This window comes from Manis pentadactyla, chromosome 8 (assembly GCF_030020395.1).
Source record: "Manis pentadactyla isolate mManPen7 chromosome 8, mManPen7.hap1, whole genome shotgun sequence".
Classification (NCBI taxonomy): domain Eukaryota; kingdom Metazoa; phylum Chordata; class Mammalia; order Pholidota; family Manidae; genus Manis; species Manis pentadactyla.
The window spans coordinates 127,323,934-127,347,802 of NC_080026.1; the positions used below are offsets into that span (position 1 = coordinate 127,323,934).

Here is a 23,869-nt window from a genome sequence, read left to right on the forward strand (position 1 = left end):
GATGTAAATATTCCATTTCCACTTCCCCTCAAGTCTTGTCTGTATCACCCGCCAATCCTAGGCCTACCCAAACCGTAACCAGCCCTTAAGGGTCACCCCCAATTTTTTCACCCCACACTTTTTCCTTGCATTGATTTCACCCCACTAATCTCCCAGGGGAGAGCACTTAGTCATTTCTCTCCTGGACATCACAACGCGCCCAGCCAGCACACTGCTCTGCTCGGCTCAGGGTAGGTAATGAAATATCGGCCGAATTAATGAAGCCCTGGGACCTCCACAGTCCAGCGAGGACATCCTGAGTGTTTACACCCCTCCCCAGAGTAATGAACCGGCACCGGCCGCCCTTGCCACCCAGAGGAGCTCGCCCACAGCGAGGAACGAGGGGGTGGGCGGGGAAGGCCGATGGCCCCCGGTCCCAGGGCCCAGGGGAAGGAATCAGAGGCGCCACCTGAGGCTCCAGTCCTTGGCAGGAGGCCGGCGCTACGCTCTCACGCTGCTGCAAAAATCGCTTCCGGAGAGCGGTAACCATCACCCCATGAGGAAACCCGCCGGGGAAAGTGGTGAAAAACGACGCCGGGAGAGGATTGGTGTCGGGAGTTGCGGAGCCCAAACCCGGGGCGCCAGCCTGCACGGAAAAGGGAGAAGGGCGGAGGAGCCACGCGCACCTGAGGCCGCGAAGAACTCCGAGCAGAAAGCCGCGCGAGATCTGGGGTCGGGATCTCGTTGCGTTGCCTAGCGACGTGAAGGACGCTCGCGGGCCCCCGGCTAACCCCTGCTGTAGCCTTAAATCTCCTACCATGGGGGAAGAAGGCGGTGGCTGCAGCAGTGGGCCCACTAGAGACCTGCAGAAGCTGAAGCAGCAGGCGATGGAGTACTACCGGGAGAACGACGTCCCGCGCAGGCTGGAAGAACTGCTCAACTCCACCTTCTACCTCCAGCCTGCCGACGTCTACGGGCACCTGGTAGGGACCTGGGACAAGGACCCTCCTCCCTCTAACCCCGCTCCTCCCGCCCCGCGCTGCGGCAAAGCCCTGCGCCTGCGCTGCAGAACCGCGCACGCGCGGTGCCGCCACGGGGGGTCGGGAGCAGTGGTCGCCCGGAGTAGCGACTGTAGAAAGGAAAAGTGTCAACCCGGGCGAAGGAATCTTGAGAGATACTGTGTTGGACCGGAAGGAGCTGGAGGAACGCGGGCACTGGGAGTATTTGTAGCTAAGGCGACAGCTCAGGGCCCCTGGCAGGCTTCCTTACTACCCCAGCTGCCAGGTGTCTTTTTAAACGCAGACCTTAAATACCGCGTAGCTCAGCTTACCAACAGCCAGCCGCCTCATTTCTGCCACGGGATGAACGCCTTGGCATTGCTACAGCATGGCCTCAGCTACCCCGGGGCCTCATACCCTGCCCGCTCCCATTGCTACCAAGTGTCTCTCCGATTTCAAGCCTTTGCTCCTAGGCATGGGAGCCCTTCTCTGCCTGGATGCTGGTCCCCACCGGACCAGCTCCTACCTACACTTCTGATTCACACCAAAGTCTTGTCTACTTCACCCTGAACTAATTGCCCTTCAGTGTTGTTCCTATTGCATTTCCTGCATGTATTGAAAACCTCCCGAGGCAGCTGTGAGTTCCCATGGAGAGCAGGGTCCTTTGCCTACCACCTTCCTAGTCCCTGTGCTCAGCACGAGATCTGACACATACCTTAGCCGTAAACAGTGAGCAGTTGAAACAAAGGCAAGCATTTTCTCCCTTCCAGATTCATAAGTACTAATCAACCTCAAGAAGGCAGTTTGCTGGGACTGGCAGGAGTTTGCACTATGGTAGGACAATGTGACACCACCAAGCAGAGTAAGTGCTGTGCAGAAGCTCACTGAGTTTACAGGGTCCCAAACCACAGCTTGTTGAGGTGGTTGATATAGAGGATGTTCTATGAATGCTTATATTTCTCAGTCATGGCCTATACATTAAAGGTATGGGGCGAGGGGCGTTCAGGGAAGTGTTTAGTGGGCTCCCTGTGCTATGTGCTTTGTATGTTATTTCTCTTAATCTTTAGAACCCCTGTGAGGTAGCAAATATGATTCCTGTTTTACAAATAAACTGGGGCCTAGTAAATTTAAATGATTTTTTCAAAGGACACAGTGGATGACAGAAACAAACTATGTCTGTGTCCCTACAACCCAGCAGAGGGTATGGTACACAGTGACCCTCAAGAACAATTTGTGGGATGAATGAGTGAATGAGACTGATCCCATCCTCTTTCCACAATCTCTTTCTAGAGGAATTCTTGAAAACTGACTAGTCTGACTTCCTCATTTTATAAAGACACCAATCCCTTGTCTCACTGCTACTTAGTTCAAAATCTCAGGCTAGAAAGTTGGACTCCGGTTCCCAAGTGTAATGTTCTTCCCAGTCTGTGAGGCAGCAAGGCCTTCGAGTTGTACAGCTCTCTGGGGGCTACACCTTGGTTAGGGATGGAAGCCACTGATCCATACACTAACTGGAATAACACATAAGGTGCTATATGATTGTGTGCTAGACTGAGGGACAGGTCTCTGTATGCCTGTTCAAGGAAGTTAGGGATGGGGAAGACCCCTGCAGGCCATAGGGTCTGGAAAAATTTTGGCTTTGACTTTGAAAGATGTTCAGAAATTGCACTGGTGAAAAGGTAACCTTTTCATTTTGTTGCTGCCCTAGTTTTGGCCATCCTTATTCTCACTTAGTTCCTCCCCCTATTGAGTCCATCCCACCTAATGCCAGCCGAGCAATGCTGCTCTTCCTAGATCTCCCCACCATCCTCTTGGTTAGAAACCTCCTGTGGCTCCCTCTTGCATGCTACCTGCCGGTGCCTCAGCTAACGGGCTTCTGCTCCTCTGCACAGGCCCACTTCTTGTTCCCAAAACCCTGACGTTTCCCACTCCCTCCCCTTCCCTTATCCTATTCTCTCTCCCTGAAGTATCAGCCTTCGACTTCTGCTCTTGTTTTCTCTCCCCCTTGTATTTTTCCCACCTGTTGAACTACTACACATCCTGTATTCAGCTTCTATGCTTCTCTTTCCTATTAGAGGAATTCAGGGTTGAGGAAGATGCCTGTGGGCAACAGCAATACTATCTATTCCTTCATCGTACAACTTACAATTGGAAGACCTTGGGCTTGGGAATCAGGCAGATCCGAATTTCATTCTCAGCCCTGCCACGTGGTAGTGGTAGTAGACTGTGATACTGATGGTCCCCAGTGAAACCCACCGCCAGAGTGAATGGTCTGGTGTTAAGTCCATCCCACATCCCCTCAGGACTTGGCTGTGTGACTTGATCAATAGTGCCTTGGCAAGCATGATGCAAAGAGGCTTGGTAAGTGCCGGCGTACTGACCTTGCGCTCCTGGAACACTCCCTCTTGGAAGCTAGTCATCGGGCTGCAAGCAAGTCCTATTGCCCTGCTGGAGTGAGAGATCAGGTAGAGAGAGAGGCCCTGGCAGATGGGAGACCTCCAGGATATCCCGTGAGAAAGATGCCCAACAGCCCCTAGATGCTCCTACCATCCTGGCTGAGACGCTGGACATAGGAGTGAACCATCTTTTGAACCCTGTCAAGCCTCCAGATGACTAACTGCGTAGGACACATCAGGCAAGACCAGCCAAAGAATGGCACATTTGAGCCCAGCCCAGACTGCAAAACCACAACCAAGTAAATGACTTAAACCACTAAATTTTGGGGTGGTCCGTTATAAAGCAGTGAATAATTAAAACATTGCTTATATTACCTCAGACAGTTTATTTCTCTGGAACTCAGTTTGCATATCTGTGGAATGGAGATGACTGCTCACGTTAATGAGTTGTTTTGAGAATTTAGTGACATAATGTATGCACAGAGACCCAGGGATGTGTCTGACACTTACTGGTTTATGTAAGATTTAATTTATTGAATCCTTAATATGCCAGGCACTGTGGTATGTGATACGGTGATAAATAAGATATAGTCACGAAGTCCATATTAGGCTCTTAAAAAATGTTAGCTCTCTTCCCCTCCTAACACAGTAACTGGTGCTTTGTAGATGCTCATAACTGACTGCATTGAACTCAAAGAATAAGTTAGGTAATATTTTTCCTCTCCTGATTTTAAGTTCATTTAAGCACTGTGTAACATACAAACCATTACCCTTAAAATGCATGGGTGGCTTGAAAACTGCTCTTGCTTTCGTTCTGCTGGGGCACCACCTCTTCACTGCCACGCTGCTGATGGGTGCTAGATGACCTGCCATATAGACTGAGATCACTGGATTTTGAACTGAAAGGTCGGAGGCCTGGTCTGCTAAGTGAAACTGTAAAAGCCCTGTATTACCTGGTGATGAAGGTGGGTGCGCCTTCACTTCCCTTCTCCTTCTCCCCTAGCTCCCGCTCATCTGTATAGAGACACCAACTTGTATCTTTTCACTCCACTTCCTTCACTGGGCTTTCTATCTCAGCTTCATTCTCTTTCTCCCTTCCCTTTTTTGGATTACTTCCAAAAGGCTTTTGCTTTTCCACACCAATGAAACTACTCTCACTCAGGTTCCAACAATCCTCTTTGAACATGTAATTCTGTGCATGAACTGATGGTGAGTGAAATTCAGTCTCTGCATAAGTCTTCACCATAAAAATATCAGATGCCTTGCTGGGGGGAATAAAAACTGGCCCACTTAAGGTTCTTTAAGTTTGAATGCATCAGAGTTTTCTAGAGGCCAATTGATTTCCACATCTTTGACAGGTTAGGGCCTGCTAAGGAGTTACACAGGGCCTTTAAATTCAGAAACATGTGCTAGTTTCTGTTGAAAGCTCAAAAGATAACAAATTGCCCCATGCACCAGAGACTCAGCATCAGGCTAACTTCTAATCTCAGTTCCTGAGGGCAGGGAAGTTCCCACACAGCTGCCAGACTGAGCCCAACATGAGGAGGGCATACCTTGAGAGGGTTAGAAGAAACCGGAGCAGATGTGAATGACCTCTGAAAGATAAATTAGATGTGGCATTGTCATTTTTGTGGCATTCTTTTGTGTATGTTGCAGGCAAACTGCTTTTCTAAACTTGCAAAGCCTCCCACCATATGCAAAGTAGTGGGGAAAAGCGTACTGGATGGACTGGGGCTTCCAACCCTTCAAGTGGAAATATTCTGCACCATTCAAAATTTTCCCAAGGTATGATGCAGCTTACATGTGTTCTTCACTAGTTATGTACACAGAGCATGACTCATGCAGTCCACCATGATGCATCTATTATGTTTAAGAGTAATATTGGTACAGACATGACACACTAACATGAAGGTGATCCAACATGGAGAAAGGAAATTGGGTAAAAATAGTTTTAAAACTCTCATGAATGTGATGAGTTCCATAAATCTACAGTTAGCTTTATAGATTCACATATTTACATATAGATTTAACAGTCTGTCCTTATCCTTGATCTTTCCCATTTTAATTACTATGTGTCTTGGTTTTGTCTTCCTTGGGTCCCTTGTGTTGGGAGATCTGTGGATCTCCATGGCCTGAGAGACTATCTCCTTTCCCAGATTGGGGAAGTTTTCAGCAACTACCTCCTCAAAGTTACTTTCTATCCCTTTCTCTCTCTTCTTCTTCTGGTATCCCTATAATGCGAATATTGTTCTGCTTGGATTGGTCACACAGTTCTCTCAATATTCTTTCATTTTTAGAGATCCTTTTCTCTCTCTGTGCTTCAGCTTCTTTGTATTCCTCTTCTCTAGTTTCTATTTCATTTATTGTCTCCTCCACCGTATCCAACCTGCTTTTAATACCCTCCATCGTGCTCTTCAACGATTGGATCTCTGACCTGAATTCATTCCTGAGTTCTTGGATGTCTTTCTGTACCTCCATTAGAATGTTGATGATTTTTATTTTGAACTCCCTCTCAGGAAGTAATGAGGTCCATATCATTTAAATCTTTCTCGGGAGTTGTATTAACAATTTTACTCTGGACAAGGTTCCTTTGGCGTTTCATGTTTGTATCTGGCGCCCTCTAGTGTCCAGAAGCTATTCTGGAGCTGCTCAGCCCCTGAAGCAATGTCGGGGGGTCGCAGGGGAGCGGTACTGGTGCCTGTGGGGTAGGAAAGAGCTGTTGCCCGCCTCCCGGCTGCTGTGCCTGTCTCCACTGCCTGAGCCAGTGGGCCGAGCACACAGGTATAAGTTTTTGTCCCAGAGCAGCCGGATATGGATCCCTGCTTTCCACAAGCAGCCAGAATCCGTCTCCCCAGAAACTCTGCCTGTATTACCTTTCTAGCCCAGTAGTCACGCGAAGCACCATGAAATGTAGGTTTGTGCTTCCAGAGCAGATCTCCGGAGCTAGGTATTCAGCAGTCCCAGGCCTTCCACTCCCTCCCTGCTCTGTTTGTCTTCCTCCCACTGGTGAGCTGGGGTGGGGGAAGGGCTCGGGTCCCGCGGAGCCACAGATCTGGTACGTTACCCACCCATTCGGTGAGGTCTGCTCTTTTCTCCAGGTGTGTGCAGTCTGACGCTGTCCTCTTTCCTGTTGCTCTCTCAGGATTAGTTGTGCCAATTAAATTTTCTATTTGTATCCAGTTTTAGGAGGAAGCCTCTGTCTCTCCTCTCAGGCTGCCATCTTTAATCTCTACATATAGATTTATAGACTTATAGGTATCTAGACCTGACCTTTTTAAAGAAAAGCTTTGTTTTCATAATTTTAATAATTAATTTAAACTGCTACGTATTTTTCGTTACAAGTAATGTTGCAATAGTTTCTGGGAGCAAAATAATTGTGATTAAATCTGAGTATCCTTTTAGCTATTTACTAGAGAGGTAGTGATAAAAATTAAGTTCAATGTAAGCTTTGTATAAGAGTATTTTAACAAAGGTAATACTCTAAAATTTCCCTTTAAGTTGGGTTCCACAGTGTTTCAGCAGCTTAAAAATATCTCAAAGAAAATGACATATTCTCATTTTCCCTTTGAAACTGGTGATAAATAAAAAGCTGGATACATTTAGTTTCTTATTTTCTGCAAGTGGTAAGGGAAATGCCGAACACATTTGTGTTACTTTCAGAACGTATGTTCTGTGGTGATCTCAACTCACTTCGAAGTCCATGAGAATGCCCCGCCTGAGATAGCTGAAGCAGAAGTAGTAGAAAGGTTGGATGCCGTGAACACCGCTGTGCAGTGGGTCAATGAAACCATCACCAAGGAGCTTCAGGGCGCAGCCCCCTCCAGCCAGGCTGAGGTAGATCAGGTGCTCAGGTAAATCTTGCACTTTGAAATGTAAGTGTCTGGCATAAATATGTCATACTTTTCTTTAATTTCACCCAATAAAATGGAACTGTCATATCTACAGGGTACAGATGGGATGTCAATTAAGCATAGGCTAAAGCAGCAAAATTTAGCATAAAATGTTGTTTTTCTGCCGAAAACCCAGTTACTAAAACTTTACCAGGTCAGACTGCACAAGGCCTAAAGGGCTCTTCATGCATAGAGCTTTCCTAGTGTTCAGTAAGTTTCTCAGGGAAAGGTGAAGTTGATGCCCTTTCCCTCTCCCCAACTCCTCATATACCTCCTTTGAGCATCTCATACCCTCTTACACAGTCACGGTTCATGAGGCTTATAGTCTGTCCTCCAGCCACAAACAAGCCTCAAAGCTTTGCCCATAGGCTGACTTTGGAATGTGAGTATCAAGGAAGTGTTTAGTAGGGTCATGTAAGTATCGCTCAATGCCCAGCCACATATGGGTTAGCATTGCTTTTCCTTTTGCACAGGCCCAGTGCCACATCTTGGCCAGATGAAGGTCACCTGGATTCTCTTTCTCTAAGCTTCACCACTTCCTTAGTTGTGCATAGCATCACTCTTAATTTGCTTTGGCGTTGGGTCATAGCCTTTGGAAAAAAAGATTTTTGAATGGTTTTTGGTTTTCTTGGAGTTTCTGAATGCTATTCCATTGATCCCTTTTTCCCCCTTATCTGCTATGATCATATCCTTTATTTTTTTCCCCAACATAGTTTCTTTCCCCAACATAATTTTTTTTCATACCTTCGATCCCATTACATTCCTTTTTTTCCTGGAATTTTCCCTCCCTAAACCTCCCATCTGGACTGGTCCCCTTAAGGCCTGCTACAGAGATGCCATAGGCCATCCCTTCATTGTTCTCCCAGTTCTTGGCTCTCATATCTTCCTATTTCTTGACTTGCTGGATTACATCCTTTAAAAGTAAGGATGAGAAAGGGTATATGGGATGTAAAGTTTTGAGTTCTTATTTGTGTAGAAATGTCACTCTTTGCTATCATGGTTGACAGTTTAGCTGGGTATAGAATTGTTGTTTCAAACAAATTCCTCTCAGTACTTTAGGCATTGGCCCAGCAGCTTCTGGATTATTAAAAAGTCAAATGCAAATCTGCTTCCCATTAACATTGGTCTTTTTTGGCTTGTTTGTATCTGTGGAAGCTTTTAGCCTCTTTATTCTAGGAAGCTGCAATTTTATGTAGATGTACCTAAAAGGGGTTTTCTAAAAGTTTTTTTTTGACTATCCATTTTAGCCCCCTACCATACCCCAAAAAGAAACAAAGAGGTCCTGCACATAGTGCTGTATATTTTCACTGTCTATCTTTGACTCATTTTCTTCTGATGGTCATTTATTCAAAAAGAAAATAGCCCTTAATCAAACTATATCTTCAAATTTTACTTTAAAAGTTTTTACTTTAAGTTACTTACTTCAAATAACTTAAAAAATGAGCATGTGAAAACTTTAAACATTTATTTCATGCCAAAATTAGTTTCAGCTCTTAAACACAGTTTTATAACAGCATCATTATTTTTTGGCCTTGGAAATTGAAGCTGATTTGTTTTGAAGTAGCTAAAAAGTAGAGTTAATTATTGAAACATATTGGGGTCAGCACTAAAACATGGCCCAAATTACGAGTGATATTTTAAGTGTCTCGTTGCAAAGTCATGTTTTCTTGCCATTAAGGACATTCTTTGAAAATAAAGTACAAGAAGATAAGGAGAAAAAAGAGTTGGAAAAGAGTGTGGAAGACTCAACAGTGCCTACACTGTCATCTCTAATGCCACCACCACCTCCTCCTCCGCCAGCCAAGAAAAAGGGACTAAAGCAAGGTCAGTGGCTTATCTTGCAGAACCTTTAATAATAAATATGTGATGAAGAAAGCCTGAAGTTAGAGTCTCTTTGCTAAAGACCTAGGTTGGGTAACATCCATTCTCCACTCCACTTCCTCACTTGAAGCTACCACATTGGGCAGGCAGGGTTTTAGCTAATCCTACCCTCGTTTTTATTTGTTAAGATAAAATTTATTAGGCAGAGGTGAACACTTACTTAAAGTGTACTGAACATGGCAATGCTGGGGATGGGGAGAGGAAAGGTCACGTGGAGGACCTTCAACTGCCCCTCAGAAGTTCCAGTAACTCATCAAAAAGCGACTGTATGTTTAAAGATTAATGATATCCTTTGATACAGATAACTAACATTTTCTCAGTCCCGTGTCACATATTAATAAAAATTTTCATTGGAAAACTTTGCAATTTTAAAGCAAAGAAAATCAGTGCAGCCCTCTGCCCCATGCCTTCCAATGTGTTGCTACTCTTGGCCCCTGCAGCATGTTAATTCTCCAGCTGCTGCTAGTGTTTGTGTGACTGTCCAGTAGAACATGCTATGGAAGGGCATGACACATGCCTCATTTAGCACTGCCAGTCCTGGCACAGTGCTAGGCACAAAGCAAACATCCACTAAGTGGCGGTTCCCGTGAATAAGAAAGTACCAGAAACAGGAAGGGAACAGAGACCATGGAGACAAGGTTTCTGATTTCCTAGATCCAGATGCTGTTGTTCAGAGAGGGGAGTGGAGTTGCGCAAGGCAAAAGAATCATGTGAAACCAATCTCTTGGGAGGGTGGGGACGGCCACGACTGATGTATAAGTAGAGGCTACCACCACTATTTGTTCACTTGGCAGTTGCTCTTGACTGACAGAACCAGAAACTCAAGAGAAGGGAAGAAGTAGGAGGGGAAAGGAGTTTGCTAAGCATGTATTTGTGCTGGGTGCTTACATACCTTGTCTCACTTATCTTACCTACCTGACCCAGGTCAGTAGCGGTAGGAAAGGAGAGGACAGAAAGGATGCTGGATCTTATGACGGGCTCTGTGGAACCGCATCAGCCTGGGTGGCTGAGAACATTGAGAGTAAATATGGGCAAGAATTCTGGTGGATGGTTGGATCTGGGAGGCATTTCTCATAGAAAAAGTCATCAGCTTGGGGTGGGAGAAAGATAACTAGTTAGACGTGTGGCAGGAAGAATGTTCAGCATCACATTGCATATGCAAGAGCTATGGTGGAATATAAAAAAACAAAGGATTTGGAATTCAAAGACTATCCAAATCCCTTCTTTATGCACTTCCTGTTAGATAGTGGGCAAGTCTTTTAACCTCTCTAAGCCCTACTTTACTTATATGCCAACATGGGATAACAATATCTGCCCCCTAGAAGTGTTGCAGTTTATGTTAAATATCCTAAAATTCATTAGACCAAATCCACGGCTAAGGATTTTTTTTGAACAACAGGGAGTAGAAGGTGAAATCAAACAAACTTCTTAGGGGTTGAAGTGGAGACTATGTCCTCCTCAGCCTCAGTTTTCCACCTTTCTTTATGCTGGGATTTCACCCCTATAGGTAAAGCATTAAAAATAGTTTTATTATAGTCATACTAAATAGAAGGGAATCTCTTATCAATATTTTTCCCTCCAGGGAGGAAGGATACTCTTACAGAGAAACCTGTTAGGCCTCCAGAACCTGTCGAGCCTGTTCTCTCCGGCAGCATGGCCATAGGGGCTGTGTCCCTGGCTGTGGCCAAAGCCAGTGCCATGCTGGGCAATAAGCCTCTGTACTTAAGGATTGCATCACTAAAGCACCAGCAGGTCGGTATCTATCACACTGCATTCCAAGGGGCTATGCGTGCCTCAGCACAAACCAACCGTTTCTGCTCCCCTTGCCTCTGCTCTACTTCAGGAACCGCCAGCCACGCTTACTATACCTCTGCTGATGGTCTCTCTGGTCAGCTGTGGGAAGTCATTGCCTGGGAAGCTGAATTTAATGAAAGAAGTGATTTGTATACCCCATCCTGGATTAACAGCTAAACAAGTACCTTACATGATCTCAAATGACTTTTTCTAAAAAACTACACTCCATCAATGATGAGTTTTCAGTGTAGGTCCCCAAGGCTTATGACACGAAGGGAGAAGGTATTAAATACAAAATGAGAAAAAATATTTTAGGAAATCAGGGAAGTAAGCAAAACCTCACACCAAAGGGAACACATTTAGGCCACCTTAGGTTTCTGTCTTATTAAAGCTCTGACTCGTGCTGGTAACTCCCAGAGACACGGTGGGAGAGTGACTGCAGGCCTTGAACACACTGGAAGGTTGTTCTTTGAGGGAGCTGAGATATCTTTATTTACTAGTCTGTGCACTTTAGAGCAACAAGAGGAAGCTGGCACTTTCCTGGCACCCCATTTTGATTAGTAAGTACTCCAGGGCCTAGCAGACTGCCTGCCACAAAAGAGCATGTTTTTGGAATAGGGAATGAAGGAATGCTAAATTGCATCTTTACTACTGAGTAAAGTAAACTCATCCTTCTTCAGTGGCCTGAATGAGTTAATGTGCCTCTTTAAATCTTCATGAAAATTTCTACCAATTTGGCATTAGGGAGAACTGAATGTTCACATTCGATAGTGGACCTTTTCAGAACAAGTACAAGAAATTCCATCGCCTCTAATAATACAGTGAACGATGTTTTATTTAGCTAGTGAAAATCACTTATTTTTAAATCTCAAGATGATTTATTTATGATGAAGAATTTGTTTTTAAGGAGAATAATCATTACCTCATAATTTATCAATTGTGGAAGACTAAGGATTTATATCTGGCTCACCATCTGTCAGATCATGTTCAGAGCCTGGCACCAGGATCTTTTCTGTTGTTAATATCTGTTGTGCTGTTTGGGTCCCAGATGCCATTCTTTGTGTGCAGATCCCACCCTCTCCAAAGACACTCTTCTACTTCTTAAGTGACAGTGGGTTTATATAATTCAAACAGTATCATGCAGAATCCCTTGGTGACCTGTGACATGTATTGCAAGAATGTTGGTCAAGAGACCATGAAAGAGAATGAAGTTGATCCAACAACTGAACGAGTCAGTTCTGAACAGTGAAGAGAGGATACTGAGCAATTGCCTCTCATTCACATTCAAGCAAATAAAAATTGAGGGCTGAAAATGACCTTTAATCTTCAGACTTTGTAGGCCATATTATTCTGAATCCACTAGCCAGGATGCTTATCAGGCACCCTACAAATATTCTGAGTTAGAAATAGCATGTGTGGGTATAAATTTTTATATTAAAATTTCTAGATTGCAGTTGTGAAAGATCATGGTTATTCTACTTACAGGGTGTGGCAATGGTTCAGCAAATTCAGAAACATATTACCAAAACAATGGAAATGGTATGTACAGAGAATCTATGGTATCTAATTGCTGATGCTTATCTACCTTCTAGTATCCAAATTACAGTTCTTTCTGGAATTAACTCAATATTGTTGCTACCGAAATGGAAAACGTATTCATTTGCTTTGGGTTGCCTGTGTGAGCCAAGCTTCTGTATTCCCTCATTGGGTACAGATCCAGTTTCTAATGGTGCTTAACAGTCTCATTTTGATCTCTGCAGCAGCTGGCTCTTAGGATTTTTAAAGAAAAAAAGGATTCAACCCCTAGGATGTGAGAGACAATATGGTGTAACGGTTAAGGCACATTAGAACTGCATCTGCTTAGAACCCTGGTGTTGGGCAAGCAAGCACCCCTGGCCAGGGGAAGTCAGAGAGCTGTGTGAGTCACTGCTTGTTTCGTCACATTCCACTGAGGCAGGGAACAGTGATACGGCAGGGCTGAGGCCAGGAAAGAGACCCAGTTCTCATCTCTGGGGCATAAAAAAAAAAAAGCACGAACATATACACATACATACATATACCCTTTATTTTGGAATAATATTGCATTTACAGAAAAGTTAGAGAGTACAGAGAGTTCCCAGATACCCTTCACCCAGTTTCCCCCTTTGTTAACCTGAGACATTGCAAGGTACATTTGTCAAAACTAAGAAACCAAAATGGTTACTAATAACTAAATTCCAGACTTTATTCAAATTTCACTGGCTCTTCCATTAATGTCCTTTTGCTGTTGGAGGATTCAACCTAGGATCCCACATTCATTTAGCATGAGGCTTTTTAACTACATTGATCAGGGAGCACTAGCCCTTCCCCAGTAGGATGGGGGCCGAGCACAATAGCCAATAGCCGTGAGACAGGAAGGGGCTTGGGCTCCAGTGCTGTCTTGCCAGCAAGAGCTGGTGACTGCAGACAGGGGGTTCCCCTGACGTGTTGCAGATGGGTGGCAGAGGCCAAGCCCTACGGTTGATCAGAACTGCTTTAAGCACCAGCCTGGAGCTACTTTCCGTGGTGCTTTTATGGGTGACCAACCTGCAGAGACTCAGGCTTGGACAAATTGCCCTTTACCAGCTGTGTGACCTTGGGCCAATTACATACCCTCTCTGTCTCAGGTTTCTCATCTACAAAATGGGTATGATGAATATCCATCTTACGGGGAGATCGGGAGGAGGGAGTGAGTTGAATCTATGCAGTGCTCAGAGCAGGAGCTGGCACAGCAGTTGCGTAATGCATAGTGGGGCTGTCAGAGCAGGTGGAGGAAATCCAGTTTAGAGTATTACGAAATTAAGGATATTTGAGCTTTCTGCAATCATCCTGACTTTTAAATATTTTGTTGATTTTTTTGATTGTACAAGTAGCTCATGAACATTCTTGTGAAAATGCTGGTAGAGCTAGTCACCCCCCTACCACCTACTCTCTATCCCCCACCAGTTACCACCCTCAGTCCCAGTCCCTTCTCTAGAAGTAACCACCATTAAAAATTTAGTGTATGGCCTTCCAGACACACACACGCACACACACACAGCCTGTTTGTATTTAAAGTAATATAAAAATTCCGCACAAATCACTCTGCAAATTACTTTATTTCTTTGCCCTTTTATGGAGGTGTTCATCTTTTACCAATAGCTATTAAAGTTCTTTTCATAATAAAGGTTTTGATCCTTTCTGTATAGGTGTTTTCTCTATCATGTGGCAGGCCTCTTAACTGTATTTTATGGAATCATAGGGAGTTTTTTCTTTTGAAATTTTGATGTACTAAAGTGTATCTTAGAAGACTATTCTTGTAAGGTATGGTCCTCAACAGAGTGACTTTGCCCAAGGGACACTTGATGGTGCCCAGAGACACCTAGGGCTGTCGCAGCTTGGAGGGAGGTGTTGTCGTGGTAGCTAGTTAGGAGAGGCCAGAGATGCAGCTGAGTGCCCTCCGCTGCGCAAGGCAGCCCCCCACGGCCAAGGGTCATCCAGCCTGAGGTGCCAGTGGTGCCAAGGCTGGAAAACCCCGTGTCAAGGCACTGGTTTTTCTGCTCCGAGGCTTCTTCAGGAAGGCCACCTCCCTGGCTCTAGGCCACACAGGCCCTTCTTCCCCAGAGGGTCTGGCACTCCTACAGAGCCCCCGAGAGTCAGCTTCCGCAGAGTCCCCCACCCTTACACAATGATGCCCCCTGTTTCTGCACTGCAGCCCACACCCCATCTTCCCTGGTTGTAACCCGCATTGCCCCGAATCTTCCCCATCTTCTCCCTGAGTAGAGGCCGGGATTGTCTTGTTCACCACTGTCTCTCTCCTGCCTCACACATCCATTTGCTTCCTGACTATGTGATTTTTACCAGGGGATAGAAAGTTCGGTGGACTCCATAGTGAAAAGAAGCAAGATAATTATATTTGCATATACTTGAGTTGAACCATGCTGATTCTTGACAAATATGCCCCAGCTTACAGAGCCAGGAAATGCTGGGCATGAAAAGGCACCCATTAAAAGGCTAAGTCCTTGCTACACTACGCCATCAATACTCCCAAACTGTGCGGATCGGTAATTACCAGTACTCTTTGGAAATTATCTTTGCTTTTAATCTCAAATAACATTGCACATACCAGATTCATCAGATTTAATGACCTTTGGCTGTTTCCAGAAGTCCAATCCACCCTGAAGGAGAAAGTGTTTGTACCTTGACATACTCAAAACAATATGTTTGGCCTATAAAAGCAAATCCCATAGTGCTGTTACTCCTTAAGGACAAGGAAGGGACTTTGTATGACTAATGCTTTATATTTATGAGTAGAAATGCATGAATATGTAGATAGGCATACTCTTTCTATGTATGATTGGAGGCAGGATGTAAGGATGAACTAAAGGGAACATGTGCCTGACTCTGAGAAATTGTTAGGGGTTTATAAAAGTAGAGAGTGGCTGTCATGGTCCCTACATGTGTGTGCATGCTTCACAGCATGACTGGCTGGGCCCCAGAGCAGTCGGCAGCCCTGAGAGCCGGGGGCTCCACTTGCTGCCACAGACATACCTGAAATGCCCAAGTGACATGTCTTATCTTCTGTCCCATAGCCCTCTCCTCCCAAAGCAGAGACAAAGAAAGGGCATAATGGAGGCAAAATAAGTCAAGTAAGTATGTGTGTGTGTTTGCCTTACCTCTGTGTGGCTCATCCATTTATATATTCCCTGCCCTCTCTCTTCTCACGTGATCATTTTGCTCCAGGACCTGGGCTAACACAAATGGAAATTACTCCCTGATGCTACTTCAGAAGCAAACACTAAACCAGGCAGCCACAGAGCTGGAATATCATTCTGCCCACACCTCTCTGGCAACAGGTTGTCTGTCCCTGCCAGCAGCTGTCTGTCCAACTGAAATCCCAGAGGGTCTAGAGAAGCACTTATGAGGAATTGGATTATATTTAAAACCCTACAGGAGAAGTAATGGAGAAAGTGAATCTCTCCGATGACTAGCTGAGCATATAGGATGTTTTAGATTTTAATTTTACTACTACCAAAGAGAGGAAGAAAGGGCACAAAAAGATAGCCATTCCTTTTGTCTGGCCTCCAGAAGGCACTGAAGTGCCATTTCAAATGAACCATTGCTGGGGCCCAGACTTTGCTGGTAGTCAGACAAACAGCTCTTGTGCAAGCTGGCTGGGCTGGCACAAGAGCCTCGGAGACCAGAGAAGCTTGGTCCGTCACTTTGGTCTGCGGGCGCTCGGATGCTCTGTTACATGACTAGCCTTTCAACCATGTATTTAGAACAAACAATGAGAACCCTGGATATAATGAATGAGGTTGCTCACCAAGCAATACCTGTTCTAAGAAACGTGCAATCATTAGCCTTCCTGTGATGTCAGAGACTTTAGAGTCTGTTGAAGTCATCACATCAGCAAGAGAGGCTAGTAAAGGAAGAGACTGCTTGGCAAAGATAAACAATTAAGTTCCTCCTCAAAACTGAGAGAGAAGAGCAATGTGCAAACAGCTTAGCAGAAAGTAAACTCCCTGACGGCCATATATGCTGCAGTGGCCCCAACACTCTATAAGGGGATGGCGGACAGGTGCTCTCTCCTTGTGCTTGCAGGTGGCTTACTGTCCTGAGAAACTCAGACCAAGATGGGCCCTTCCCAAGATCAGCTTTACTACTACTCCTTTTTCTTTCCTGTTAGAAACATGTTAGATGGTAGACTGTGGAAAGACAGCCATACTAGAGTTAGAGGCATGGACTCTGAAGCTAAACTGCCTGGATTACAATCTGTTCCAAGTTGCTTAACTTTCTGTAAAATGGGGATAATAAAGGTACATGCTTCCTAGAGCCAATGTGAGGGTAAATGTACTCACTTTATTTGAAGAATTTAGAATAGTACCTGGCATTTAATAAGCACCAAGTAAGTGATACCTTTACAGTGTAGAAGACTATAACAAAACTCAACTGATACACAGAAATTTCTCCAACTACTCCTTTGCCAAATAAAAGCTCCTCTCATTGACATTAAAAATGACGGATGGATCTTATAATTAACTAGTGCTACCACCAGTAAAATTGGGTTATTTATACCTAGGCTCACATTTGCTCCTGAGTTTGGTATCCAGGCACACATACCCCTGAGGCTCCCAGAATTACTGATGTTGCTCTAAGTTATAATTGCACAGTGGCAATTTATGATGAGGGCACATGAAGGCCAACCTTGCAATAGTAGCATATGGCTGCCTTTCCCTGGGGTCATTTGGGTCCCCCAATCTCCTTCCGCTAAAATCCAGCCTCAGTGCTGCATCCTTTTAACTGAAGCCTTCAATCCCTTTAAAAATAAAACCCTTCCTGAAGGTTCCATTTTCTTAACTTTTAACAATTACATTCTTCTAAAGGAAAATGGAACCTAGGAAAAAGCAGGAGAGGAGGAAGAGGGCAGATAGAGGGGACAGGCAGGACAGACATTTATAGGGACAGCCTGGAGAGTCACCAACCTGGCGGCCATGGCTCAGATTAGCCCATGTCCGATGGCAGAGCTGATAAAGCGGTAACATAGGCACACTAAAGAGAGAAAAGTGTGTTCCCAGGTCAAACTTGAAAACTTGAGAGTAAGAAAATTACTCCCAGATACTGCAGGGCAATTGTATGCCCTAAGGTCGTGCAGAGATGAGTGGGACCTAGCAGTGGAATTAACTGAGAATCAGAGGACTCATGTTTGGAGAGAGGCTTCTGATAATGAACCGTGTCCCATTTATAACCAGGAAGCTCCAAGAGCCTCGATGTGCTATATTTATATGCATCATTTTTCTTTTGATCTTGCAGCAGCAGGTCACTGGCAAGATGTCCCATCTTGGGTGTTTAACCATTAATTATGACACCATAGAGCAGCCACTGCTCCTAATACAAGGAATCTGTGCAAACCTGGGGCTAGAAATGGGAACAAAGCTGCATCTGGCCATCAACTGTGCTGCACATGAGCTGATGGACTATGTAAGTTTCCACTCCAGAATACTTTTTGTTGAGGTCCTATTATTTTTAAGTTAGAACTTAAAAGAACAACTTATATTTTCCAAACAGATCCTGTTTTTCTAAATTACTGTTGTTCTGAATGGTCCAAATATACATGGAGTTGGGGAAGCCAAGTTAGCTAGTGACCAGAAATAACATAACCATATAATTTAAAAAATTAACAGATAACATTATAGTAATTACACCAAAATTCTGTAATAAAAATAACTAAATGGGTTGTTTACATTGCAATCATGAGAATGACAGAAAAATAATTTCACAAACTAGTATGTTCTGCTAGGTACATTCATTCAGTTGGTAGATGCTGAATCTGTCAAGCATGAAGAGAGAGTCAGTTGTAACTATGACTTGATAAGCCCTTCAAGACGCAAGGTGTTTCGCTCTGACTTGCTTTTTAAATATCAAAATATTTCCAAGTTATTGAAGTTTATGGAGAATATGTTTTTATCCAGTTAAGCCCAACACAGTGTCATCCACACCCTGGGTTAGGACAGAGCTTTAGTGATGAAACCTCACCTGGGAGCCACCCACCCCTGGAGGGAGTTATTTTAAAAAGAAAGAAAATGGAAAACAGGTTCATTAAAAAATGTTGCAGTCCTCACTTCCTTAGGGTAACCAGCAGTACACCTTTAAACTTGGGAAACTGGTATGTTAGAAAAGTTATTAGCAGTTACCTCTCTTATACACATACAAATGCCCAGTCTAAGTTTTGTACAATGCCCAGAATATTGATATGCATTTATGGTGACTTGGTAATTAATGTCAAATTCAGGGGACCTGACCAGATTAAGATTCCACTTTAATTTGTGACTCTTTTAACTTCAAAGGGAAATTTGAACAGTACATAAGAACTCCACGTTTCAGCTGACTTAAAAGTTCTTTTAGTTTTCTAAAGAAACTCAAGCACATAAAGGAATGTTTAATGTAATTTCCTAGTCTTCTCATAATGACTGGTTCCTAGGCATACCATTAAGAAAAATAATTGCATGTTTTCATGAGCAACGTATAGCAAGAACTATGAATATACTGACTGCTAGTGCTAACTAGAACAGGTATTTATTGCTTATATTCAGTGAAATGTATTAGCTTGGTATCAGTTCAATGTTAGTTCAAAGTCATTAGCATTTCCTTACTGACAAGACAGGTTTTTAAGCTTTGTACTATAGAAACTAAAGGTTCTTGGTGCTATTTTAATGAGAAGAAAGTATAAAATCCTTTCAATTGCAGATTTCTTAGGAACCTGCTTAATTCCACTGGAATCCATTCTATTAGCAGCAGGAGGGCATCAGTGAACTTAACAGCCATTCTGTCCCATTCGACCTCCCAACACCTTAAGTCCCAGGTGCCATCTGTGAACACAGACTTGGAAGTAAGGGTGCCGTGTTTTGCAGAGACTATACTAGTTCCTTTAGCCTGTTTACTTCTATCCTTGATGACTTGGAGGCATTGCAGACTTGGAATGACTGGGGTTGCCCTAGAATTCTACTTTCAAGACAATATTGTGACTACTAGAACTTGCACGCTACCTGACAAATACCTGCTCATGAGTCACTTTATATTTCATATTTGTTGTTAGTATTGCAACACCTAGCCCTGTTTTGCAATTTTGGAGGATTCACAGTAGAGGAAATAAGTTATTTGTTTACTGTGAGTTGAAAAATGGTGAGTTGTAGTGAGTGGGCAGATTTGCATTGCTATTCTGTTTGTTTTATGAATTTGTGTTATTGCCCATCTGCCCAGGTAGCCAAGTATCTGGCACCAGCTCATAAACCTAAGCAATAAATTATTTACCTCCTATCCTATACTCGTTTTTTTGTGCAGAAAGCTTCATTTGAAGTCAGCGGGAAGAGCTCCATGGGGCATCAAGAGGAATGGCTTTCCCCAGTTTAATATTTAACAGATATTTAAAGTAAAATGCATACCTTTCTCATGTGAATGTGGCCAGAAAAGGATCTGTTCAAAGTCTTTTATATAAAATGAAAGAAAATGAATTTGGATCACATCTTTAACATCTAAGAAATTCATCATTCATCCTTATTTTAATGTCTTCCTCACACTTACCAGAGTAAAGGCAAGTATGAAGTGATGACAGGAACCTACAAACACGCAGCGGAGATGGTTGACCTGTATGTGGACCTGGTCAGCAAGTTCCCCTCAATTATCGCCTTAATCGATCCTTTCAGGAAGGAGGTAACAGGTTCACCTTGTATTTTATAATAAAATACAGAATAAAATCTCATTGTTTTGGATCTGTCATTCAAAATATGATGTCAATTGGGCTGGGGCTAAGCGGTGTTATTTCAGCATTTATGAGAAAAGGCACTGAGTAAGCAAACGAACAGCAGAAGCACAGTTACTTAGGCATATGCCTGTCTACAGAACAAAACCAGCACTGAAGTGCTCGTGCATTTACACATGGCCTGACAGACGGACGCCGAGTCTGCTGTGCTGGCCGGTGCTCCACAGGCCAAGCGTCTGTCAGCTTCCAGTGCTCATGGACGTAGGACTTTAACTAGGCCAAATGAGTTTAGCCTAAATCCAGTTACCACACATACATAAAAGTAACAAAGCCATACTCTCAAAAGGTGTGAGATCCCGAGGGGATCTGATCTATTCAAACTAATGCATCTGATAAGGGCTGCTTACATGAAGACCATCTCTCTTCCTAACCCACTTAAACCCTAAAACTGAAATTCTTAACTTGAATTTGAGCACCATTAGGAATGCTGCACAGATAAGCTCTTTGAGATAAGACAGTTATGTACACTGGGCGACAAGAAGAATGCTGGGCGCTTGGCATCCAGGGGCCTCCCAGGCCCGTCCTTCCTGGGCAGCACCGAATACCCACGCGAGACTCTGACTGAGCTCAGCCCTTGCGTCTTGCAGCCCTGTCCTCTGGAGCTTGTCCTGGGCTCTGACTTCATTTGTTTTTAATGTGATAAGTTGCACACATAGGGTCTAATGGGATAGGCTGGAATCTAGTACCATGTCTGGGAAGACATATATTCATTTTTTAAATAATAAGTATTTCATTTCATATGGGGGTCTCACCAATAAAAAGTAAAGGTGTTAAGAATGAGGGCCCAAAGCCCTTACAGGCTTATTTCTTTTAGTTGTCTGTTTACCAGAAATAATAGTAAAATCATCTAACCAGCCAGTCTTTAGCAGCAATCTAGAGAATACAATAGGTGAGAATAGCCCGGCTTTGAAGGACTTCAGAACCAATGTGGAGAATAGCATTTAATGGGAGTTAAATTCACTAGGTTTTTAAGCTCAAATTTAATCACTTTTAAGTTCCTATCCCATGAAGCTTGTTAATTTGTGTAGCTGTGGTACAGGTATCACTCGGCTGAAGATGCAAAAGAAAACTGTTTGGTTTATCTCAGAAGGGTGTATAACTTTATGTGCTATATGATTCCTGTTGTTTTGTGATTATGTTAAATATATTGTAATGATCACTTCTTAAATATTTACCCAGGACTCTGAACAGTGGGACAGCATCTACAATGCCCTCGGTTCCAGGTGTTATATAATTGCAGGCACTGCATCCAGGAGCATTTCTAAGCTTCTAGAAGATGGTAACATCAGCACCCCCAGGTCCAGTGGGCTGATCATAAAACACACAAATCAAACTACCATATCTGACTTGGTGGAAATAACCGATCTTATTGACAGTGAGTAAACATATAGATCTGAAGAATCCTAATGAACTTAACTTGGTTATACAAGGAGTCAAAAATATATATATACATATATATTTTTGTATATAAAATATATAAGCTGTATATAAGTTGATAAAAAGCATGGAATAAATCTTGGTAGAAGAAAATTCCAACCATCAGCCCCCATGCAGGAGGTCATCCTCTCTAGTAAGTGCTGCCACAAAAGGGTGGCTAAGGCCACTGCCCCGTCTGCTTCACATGCCACCACAGTGATCCCACTTGCTCACACTGGCTTTTTATTAATTCCTCAAAAGGTTAAACCCTTTACCACTTTGAGGTCATTGAACATGCTGTTCCTTCAGCCTAGAATGTTTTGCCCTGCACCATTTACTTGGCTAACTACTCCTGATCCTTTAGATCTTTTTACCTTAAACGAAACCTCTTCAGACATATATACCTTCCCTGACTTCCCCCCATTCCTATCTGGTTGCTCTGAACCTTTCTCATAGCATCCTATACTTTCTCTTTGTAGTACTGGCCACAATTACTTGTACAATTACTTAATATCTGGTATCCCAACGGACTGTAAACTCCCAAGAGTACATGGGAGTCTTGTTCACTTATGCACAGTGCCTGAAACCTAATCATCAATAGTAGGTCACAGGAGGTAGGCGGAAGACTAGTCTGAGGTCTGGAGAAGGACTCGGGTCTGACTGACAAACAAGGGCCGGACTGGTACCGGAGGGCAGAACGGTATGCCTGAAGTCCCTGGGCCTGCAGGCAGTAGATGGCAGGCCCCAGCCCTGGCCTTCCCTCCTGGGCCTGCCACCCAGCTGTCCTCTCATTCCCTTCAGAGTGCTGCTATAACTCCTGCCTCTAAAACACAACTGTTAACTACAGGAAGAACTTTGGCATACTTTCTTTTTAGACTTGAGCAAATTTCAAAGGTTTTATCAACACTGTTCTTCTAATAAGTAAACATTCAGAATGATAGGTTTCTTTGGATAACCTTCTACATGATGAACCTTGAAATCTACTATTAAGGATATCAACTTCCCCATATGATGCCCTTGCCCTTACTTTATTTTTTGACTCAAAGCTGCACATTTTTCTTCATGTAACATGGATGAAACTGAATCATGTCTTACAGTTGGGGTCTTAAAATGTGTCAATCTAATTTGAGCATTTTCCCCCTTTCATAGTACATCCCCTTTTAACAACAGATCGTACAATTTATGGTATCTTAACTTTGATGAAGCATGCCATTCATTTAGTGTTTGGCATCCAAGCTGCTGTAAAGGGATAAACAGATAAAACCAGGGTAATAAAAATATCAGTGTTTGGGTTAGAATTCTCAGGTGGTCAAGTGATTGACTTCACGGGGAAGGTTTTAAATCTCTAGCAAATTTTAAATTTTGATCCCAGAAGCTCGTATATATAATTGCTTCTGTACCATCTAAAACTGAAAAGCATTCCTCTGCTTCCAGGTAACAAGCACATGGCTGTCTTTGGAAGCACAGAGGGAGAGTCGTCAGATGACAGCCTTGTCGATCTGGTAAGTGCCGAGAGCTGGTCAACAGCAGAATTGCCAAAACACTGTTTTATCACGAATTGGTATTTCAGAGACATGCTGTCTTTGGCAGAGAAAGTCATGTAACCTTTTATGAAATAGACTTGCTTCCTCCCAGACAACTACCTTTTGCAAAGAGCTAATCTTTGAACTTTTAAAAAGAAGAAAAATTGAAGTCCTGGGAAAATGATGAGCACACGTTAAATGACATCTGGTATCCCAACGGACTGTAACGTGATGTGAGGAAGCCCAGGATGTCCTTAGGGAAAACCAGAGTGCCTCCATGCCTAGTAAAGTGTCTGATGCATAGCCGCACTCTCTCTACCTCCTGGCACTCAGCTTGTAAGCAGGCAACTTTACTTACATAAAAATCAGAAACCTGACTTATAAAAGAAAATCCAAGAGAGCATACAGTGAGTGTGTCCTTTCTCCCTAAAGAACTGTTTGTAGTTTAGCAAAATATGACGTCCCCATTTAAAATAAGTTGTTTTCCCTCCTTAGGCCGTTGGACTCGGTGTCCAGTTTATCAAGTTGGGAGGTCTTTCTCGCGGCGAGCACGTGACTAAGTACAACCGCCTTTTTACTGTAGAGGAAGAACTCATCCAGAGTGGAACACTGGGTACGTGCTGCCTTCTCCTTTTGTTGCCACTGAGCCACGAATAAGAGAACAAAGACTGCAAGG

At 43.6% G+C, this 23,869-nt stretch overlaps 2 protein-coding genes across 5 annotated transcripts in view; one reads left to right on the forward strand and one right to left on the reverse strand.

Moving 5' to 3' along the window:
* HSPA12A (heat shock protein family A (Hsp70) member 12A) overlaps positions 1-975 on the reverse strand; it is a 173,901-nt gene extending 172,926 nt beyond the window's left edge. The window contains exon 1 of one of the 2 annotated variants that reach the window (XM_036898987.2): positions 879-975. The gene's annotated coding sequence lies outside the window, so the exon portion shown is untranslated. Of the gene's footprint in view, positions 1-842 lie in introns of both variants that reach the window. The other variant, XM_057506378.1, reaches the window with a different exon arrangement.
* Positions 425-23,869, forward strand: ENO4 (enolase 4). Of its 3 annotated transcripts, XM_036898992.2 has the most exons (13): positions 426-962; positions 5,030-5,158; positions 7,034-7,224; positions 8,942-9,087; positions 10,727-10,896; positions 10,988-11,119; positions 12,424-12,477; positions 15,528-15,584; positions 17,749-17,916; positions 20,020-20,145; positions 21,434-21,629; positions 23,105-23,172; positions 23,689-23,869. In XM_036898992.2, exons 1-13 carry the CDS (start codon positions 798-800, stop codon positions 23,848-23,850), a joined length of 1,764 nt encoding a protein of 587 aa, XP_036754887.2. In that variant the 5' UTR covers positions 426-797; the 3' UTR covers positions 23,851-23,869. The 3 variants fall into 3 exon arrangements, with proteins under 3 accessions (XP_036754889.1, XP_036754888.2, XP_036754887.2); XM_036898994.2 differs by lacking the exon at positions 10,988-11,119 and having other exon boundaries at positions 425-962; XM_036898993.2 differs by lacking the exon at positions 5,030-5,158 and having other exon boundaries at positions 425-962.